Raw genomic sequence first — 7,204 nt, forward strand, 5'->3', positions numbered from 1 at the left:
GACCCGGGGGAGGCAGCCTGGCACGGGGCGCTGGCGGGCGCACACGGGGTCTGACGGCTGCGCTCAGGGTCTCTGCACGGAGAGCTCTGAGCCAGCCCAGATCCCGACCGCAGCTGCTTTGCACCAAACCGCCTGGGAATCTGCCCCAATCCACCTTGGACTCAGCACCGAAGCACATACATGCATGCACACACACATGCATACACATGTGCATGCACGCACACACACTCAGCCTCCGCTCTCACAGCCGGAGCAGACACGGCTCCAACCCCGCAGGCAACGCTGCGGGGGCAGGACGGTCCCCAAGGATGCTCGGTGTCTGCTACGTCCGTCCCTCCCCGCCACCTCCCCAGCCCGCGAGGGCCAGCAGCCGGCACGGCGCAGGGGCAGCACCGAGCCTCGCCACGAGCAAACCCCTCCGCCCTCCTGCGCAGGGCAGCGAAATAACTTAGGTCAGGCCCTGTCCTGGCCCCATGGGACTAGGAAACGGCTTGCAAACGCATCCACTGAGCCTAGGCCCTCCTCTTCCGCCGCCCAGCACCGTGCCGCCTCTCGGCACACAGGTTTCACCAGGGCCCAAACCCCCGAGCCCTCAAGAGGCTCCTCACGGAAGATGAGCTTTGGGGGGCTCCAGGGTGGCAGAGCTGGGCACCCCGAGCCAGACAGAAACAGGCAGGGTGCAGGGTACAAAGTGGTGGTGTTTAATTACTCAATGTACAACAGCACGTTACGTAGCCACACGCCCSCTCCCCAAGAGAAAGAGAACTATAAAGTTTATCGAAGGATAAAAAGGAAAATCCTTCCTGTCCTGCAGCGTTATCGCGGCCACAGCCGCTGCCTCCCGGCCCCGCTCAGGCCACCAACACCCGTCTCTGGGAGAGGAGCGGGGACCCCACCACCCCCCAGCGCCTGGGGACACGCCGTCCCCGGCACGTCCGAGCAGCAGCGAACGCAGCGAACGCTGCCCCCTTCCCGACCAGCCCCCTCCCGGCGCCGGGCAGGCTCTCACAGGCACCGCTCGGTTTCCGAAAAGACGACGCATGCAAGTGGGGAGGACAGCTAGCAGGCAGCGCTGCCGGGGCAGAGAAGGCAGGACACCGCAAAGTGGAGCTGCCTGAAGAGTCCTTGAGGTTCAAGTCCTACCAGATAAACACACAGATCATTCGGAGACGAGGCCACTCTGGGGAGAAAGGAAAAAAACAAACCCCAAAGGAAAAAGGAAAACAAACAAAACAGCAGTCGGAAGAGACGTCCCCAGCTCATCCGGTCCCTGCGTCGCCGGCCCCGTCTAGCGCTTGGAGAGCTCGTGCGATAGCCAGTCCAGCCCGTCGTAGAGGCCCGTGCCCTGGGTCGCGCAAGTTGCCTGCACGTACCACTGGAAAACAGAGGCAGAAGGAGTGGCGACAGCCAGCAAAGCAGGCAGCGGTTTCCAGCTCCGCACATCGCTGGCCGGTGACGGGAAGCGAGCGCTCTGCGCGCACGCAGAGACAACCGGCTCTCGGTCACGGCACGGAGCCGGCTCCGCACGGCCAGCGCCGCCTGGCCRCGTCCTGGCCCCTCCGTGCCAGCTCCGCGCTAGCCCGCGTGCACGGCCAACGCGTCCCAGGAGCGGCCCCGAGGCCGCTCCGAGCGTCTCCCGCAGGGACGGGGCCAGCGCCCTGGACACTTACAGTTCTGCTGCGCAGCGTCTGCAGGCCCAGCTTGTCGGTCAGCTCGCTCACCGCCATGGCGTTGGGCATGTCCTGCTTGTTGGCGAACACCAGCAGCACAGCGTCTCGCAGCTCGTCCTCCTGCAGCTGCGGGGAGAGGGTGCGGACGGCTGAGCCGGGCGCTGCCGYGGGAGCGCTCGGGGAGCCGGTCCCTTGCGCCTCTGCAGCTCTGGCAACCCTGCCGTGGGGGTCCCGGCAGGGCGAAGGGCCTGCTTTGGAGGGACCCCGAGGAGCCAGGAGGACACCGGCTCCTCCGCTCGCTTCCAGCGTCTCAGCTCCCCCCTCCCGCCCCCTTCACTGCCTGCAGGTCGCGGTGACACGGGATGCTCTTACTTCTGGACTTCAAGCCCTCCAGCCTGCACACCCCCAGGAAGGGGACAGTGACGGTGGGACTGCACAGGACAGACACCCAGGGACCCCCCGCGGGATCCCCACAGCATGGGAAAGCTCAGCTTCGGATGCATCGGTGTCTCAGCAGAGACCCCCGTTGCTGGAGCTCCTGAGCGACGTGTCAACGACACTTTTGCACAGGTCAGTTATCGGCTCTGCAGCGGGTCTCCAAACCCCGCACGAGAGCCAGAGCCACCGGGGAACAGACGTCTCTGGGCCTTTCCACCAGGAGCAGTTGTGCTCTTCACAAAGGAGACCTCGGCTTTGGAGCGCTCAAATCCACGGGAGGGAAAGGGAGGCACAGCGGCAGGCGTGGGGTAAGCTCCAGGGGAGCCGTAACTGGGAGGACGCTGCTCTGTGTGTCTGTACGGGAGACAGAAGAAACGCACCTCCAGGACTGAGATCGCTGCCAGAAACACGTTATCTAACATCAGAGGTACCAGGTTATCAGGCTCTTCCCTACAAATGCAGAAGAAAATCTGCCTTTGAAATACAATGGAGCTCTTCGGACAGGAGAACGAGGTCAGTGCGAAGGAYCCCATCCCTTTGCCCTGCTCACAGGCTGGTGCACACTCGGTTCTGTGGCAGCTTTCCACCCCAAGGATGCTCTGAACCCACCAAGACTGTTAAGCCAAGGCGTGAACAATCCCTGCCTTGCAAACTGGCTGCTGGATGACATTTCTGGAAGCTGCCTCCCCTCCTCATGTGCGCAAGGTTTTAGCATGCTCACTCACCCCGGTCTCTGTGGGCAGTGAAAACAGGAGCCAGGCTGACACAGAGACGGTTTCTACACATGCCCCACGCAGTYTGGCTCTGCGGCAGCTAACAGGCTCGGCAAATCAGCGGCTAAACGCATCTCCAGCGGGGCAGGGAAAGCACGTTCGGAGCAGCCGCGAGCAGTCCGCTGCTCTGCATCCCCAGAGCTCAGCTCTCGAAGCACGTTAGCACTGCGGGCAGCTCGAGGCTAGCAGCGTGGCCACGCAGAGCACAGGGAAAGCAGCGTGGTTACAGGCGAGAGGTCCCTCAGGACGTGTGACATTGTGTCCCAAAGCAGAGTTCCCAAGTTTGGGATGAGCAGCCCCAGCTCGCCCCCCCCAACCAGATCCCACTGAGAAGGTGACCGGCCGCTGCGCGCTGGTGCCCGAGGGTGGCTCGCCTTCACCCAGACCTCCAGCCTTCCTGCCAACCCTGCCAAGGGCGACAGGAGAGCGGTTTGGAGACTGCTCCAAACACCCGCCTGCTGCCACACTTTGTGTGGGCTCCTCGTGGTCTCAGGGAACATTCAAAACACAATAACCTGAGAGCAGCAGGCTCCTGCACCGGCCGTTTCGGCGCCTTGGCTAAACAAAGCCCTAAGTGTAACCTAGAACTGTGTTTTCTTGACTGTTTTGCCYCCTCTTGCAATTGCTCCTGATCACTGCAGTTCAAGCCTCTGCCTGGTAGATCAGAATTATTATCTGATCCTTTAAACCTTGTCTCCTGGGAAGCAATCTCTGTGTCAGCACACAGACGCGTGCTGCTCCTTCTCATGGGGAGAGACGAGTCATTTGACACAAACTGGTGAATGCTCCGGTCCCCACCTCATGCCGGCACACAGGCACTTCTGCAGGACTGGGGCAGATGCTTTCTGTCCCCCAGGAGAGCCAGGCTGGCAGTGCGACAACCACCTCTGCCAGGGCAAGGCAGCCTCCACGCAAGACCAAATCTCTCAGCCGGGCACACGCAGTTCCCCCCAGCACTTACCATCTTCTGCAGCTCATCCGCAGACTCTTGCACTCTTTCACGGTCATTGCTGTCCACAACGAAGATGAGGCCCTGTAAGAGAAGTCAGGGTTGGGGCAGGCAGCTTGTGCCCTGCCTGGTGAAGAGGCAGATGTCACGGCAGGTTACAGACACCCCACGACAAACAGAACAACTAAGTGCCCTCCCCAGCCCGTGCCCATGCCAAACCAGAGCAGCAAGGGTGACTAACCTTGCCCAATTAGCCCTACGCCTGGTCCCCTGAAGGACTCTCTATCTCGTTGGCTTCCTCTCCTACTAGGGAGATGAAGGAAACACCCAGATACAGTCCTCAGTGGTCCCATCTGGGTCACTGGCCTGGGGACCAGGAATTATTCCCTGCAGCCACTCACATGCTCAGTTCAGGCAGGATCAGGCCAGAAGCTTCAAGGGACCACGGGCTGCTGGGACCCTGCTCCTTGCAGTCAGCCTCACTACAACTCACGAAGTTCAGTCGAGCCCCATCCCCGATTTCCTCTAACCCCAAAGCACAGTCTGGCACAGGAGGGAATGAGAGCGACTTCAGCCGAGCTCCCTGCTCAGTTCCTTGCTAGGCGGAGGAGAGCCTGCCACCAGGCACTCGAGGACCAGAGGTGACTGACAGTGACGATGGGCTTCGACCTTTCCCCATGCAATGCCCTCCTTTGCTAAGAGGGGAGTGGGTTCATCCTGCTGACCAGAACAGTGTTTGTTCCAGATGTGGGGGCCCATGACCCTTCATCCCCCCCCAGCAGCACAGGGGCCTGAATGGGTCCCCATGCAACAGCCACGTCCACCCCGGCCCTCGGCAGCACCTACCTGCGTGTTCTGGAAGTAGTGCCTCCACAGGGGTCGGATTTTGTCCTGGCCACCCACGTCCCAGACCGTGAAGCAGATGTTCTTGTACTCCACTGTCTCCACGTTGAACCCTGCAGGGGTGGCAGGAAGGGCAAGGAGAGACAGCGCACGCACCATCAGTCCCGCTGGCAGCCTCGGGGCTCTCGCACCACACGCAAGAGACACAGGAGGCAGCAGCCCTAGTCTGAACAAGCTCCGTGTTTCTGAGCTGCAGGACAGAGAACTGCACAGGGAGATGAGGTAGCATCAGTCATACAACACCCACCGGTGTCTCAGGAGTGCAGGAAAGGAGATCAAGGTGCACCGCCGCATTCATCTGCCACCGATCCCCAGGGAGCATCTCCACCCCCAGCACTGCACCGTTAACACAGTTCAGCTGCGCAGAGGGTCTAGGAAACGCACTCGGCAGAGCTTCCTGCCCCCAGCCTGCTCTCTCTGCAAGCCGCGCACCCCCACGCTCACAAGCATTGCCCGGCAAGTCTATCCAGGCCCTGCCAGCTCTTCAGGACCATGCATGATTTTGCCAGCCAGCCCCTGGGAACATCACCTTGAAAACCTCAGCAGCCCGGATGCGGTTGGTACTCGTGTACCAAAAATCACAGAACAGTTGGGGCTGGGAGGCACCTCTGGAGATCATCTTGTCCAACGCGCTGCTCAAGCAGGCTCACCTAGAGCAGGCTGCTCAGGACTGCGTCCAGTTGGGTTTTGAATATCTCCATGGATGGAGACTCCACTACCTCTATGGGCAACCTGTTCTGATGTTCAACCACCCTCACCATGAAGAAGTGCTTTCTTGCGTTCAAGTGGAAATTCCTGTGTTTCAACTTGTGCCCACTGCCTCTCGTCCTGTCACTGGGCACCACTGAAAAGACTCTGGCCCCATCTTCTTTATACCCTCCCATCGGATATTTATTGACACTGCTAAGAACCCCCCTAAGCCTTCTCTTCTCCAGGCTCAACAGTCCCAGCTCTCAGCCTTTCCTCACATGACAGATGCTCCAGTTCCTTCACTATCTTCGTGGCCCTTTGCTGGATTCGCTCCAGTAGCTCCATGTCTCTCTTGTATTGGGGAGCCCAAACCTCGACCCAGCACTCACCAGGGCTGAGCAGAGAGGAAGGATCACCTCCCTCAATCCGCTGGCAACGCTCTGCCTATTGCAGCCCAGGAGGCCATTGGCTGCCTTTGCTGCAAGAGCACATTGCTGACCCATGTTCAACTTGTTGTCCCACTAGGACCCCAAGATCATTCTCTGCTCTCCAGCCGGTTGGCCTCCAGCTTGTCCTGGTGCCTGGAGTTATTCCTCCCTAGGTGCAGGACCCTGCACTGTCCTGTGTTGAACTTCATGASGTTCCTCTCTGCCCATCTCTCCAGCCTGCCGAGGTCCCTCTGAACAGCAGCACAACAACCTGGTGTATCAGCCACTCCTCCCGGTTTGGTACCATTTGCAAAATTGCTGAGGGTGTGTTTGGTCCCATCACCCAGGTCATTAATGAAGATGTTAAACAGAATTGGCCCCAGTATCGACCCCTGGGGTACACCACTCATGACCGGCCTGCAGCTGGACTTTGTGCTGCTGATCACAACCCTCTGAGCCCGGCGGTTCAGCCAGGTTTCAGCTGACTTCACTGACGACTTGTGTAGTCCACACTTGACCAGTTTGTCTGAGATGCTATGGGAGACAGCGCTGAAGGCCTCACTAAAGGCTTTCCACCCACGTGCTAGCAGGACCAACAACCTGTCCTGCCTTTTGAGCCGGGGCAGACACTGAAAACAGCACGTGGTGGCCTCCTCACCAAGCAAAGCGCCTTTGTACCAGCCCACAGCAAGATCACGCTAACGCAACTGCTTCAGGTCACCGTTTGCCAACGCAGGGCAGGTGAGGAGCAGCAGACCAAGCCGCGTGATCACAAGGTGGCCACAAAATCTGCCGCGCCGCGTGGATGGGYGCGCGCACACGGAAGCCATCCCCGCTTGCGGAGCGGGGCAGGTCGCCCCGCAAAGCCGCAGCGGAGCGAGGCAGGAAGCGCAGGCAGCGCTCCGGCCTCCGCGCTGCCCGTGCCCTCGGCCGCACCGGTTGGGCCGGGAAGGGCTGCGCTGCCCCCGGGGAGGGGGGGGATTGCGGCCCGGACGGGGCCTCCTCCGCCGGCGAGGTCTGGCGTCGCCCCGGCGCACGGAGCGGGAGAGCGGCGACGCGGCCTGGTGCCACTGACGTCGCGGCGCCGGGCGCTCACTCACCGATGGTGGGGATGGTGGTGACGATCTCGCCCAGCTTCAGCTTGTAGAGGATCGTGGTCTTGCCGGCGGCGTCCAGACCCACTGCAACAGAGAGGCCGCGGTCACCGGCCCGGCCCCGGCCCAGCCCCGGCCCAGCCCCAGCCCCAGCCCCGCTCCGCCGCTCACCCATGAGGATCCGCATCTGCTTCTTGCCGAAGATGCGGGAGAAGATGGCGGAGACCGTGAGGCCCATGGCGGCGGCGGCGGCGGCGGG

At 61.3% G+C, this 7,204-nt stretch overlaps 1 protein-coding gene across 2 annotated transcripts; it reads right to left on the reverse strand.

Annotated features, from left to right (window-relative positions):
• Positions 1-680: 680 nt before the first annotated feature.
• On the reverse strand, positions 681-7,198 carry ARF5 (ADP ribosylation factor 5). Of its 2 annotated transcripts, none has more exons than XM_026071151.1 (6): positions 7,117-7,198; positions 6,952-7,032; positions 4,677-4,786; positions 3,843-3,914; positions 1,671-1,796; positions 681-1,375 (listed from the first exon to the last, which is right to left on the reverse strand). In XM_026071151.1, the coding sequence occupies exons 1-6, from the start codon at positions 7,181-7,183 to the stop codon at positions 1,289-1,291; spliced, it is 543 nt and encodes a 180-aa protein (XP_025926936.1). In that variant the 5' UTR covers positions 7,184-7,198; the 3' UTR covers positions 681-1,288. The 2 variants fall into 2 exon arrangements, 1 of the variants encoding a protein (XP_025926936.1); XR_003254406.1 differs by lacking the exons at positions 681-1,375; positions 1,671-1,796 and adding exons at positions 2,400-2,462; positions 2,834-3,063.
• Positions 7,199-7,204: the final 6 nt, after the last annotated feature.

Source organism: Apteryx rowi, unplaced genomic scaffold, assembly GCF_003343035.1.
Source record: "Apteryx rowi isolate R43461 unplaced genomic scaffold, aptRow1 scaffold_322, whole genome shotgun sequence".
Lineage (NCBI taxonomy): Eukaryota > Metazoa > Chordata > Aves > Apterygiformes > Apterygidae > Apteryx > Apteryx rowi.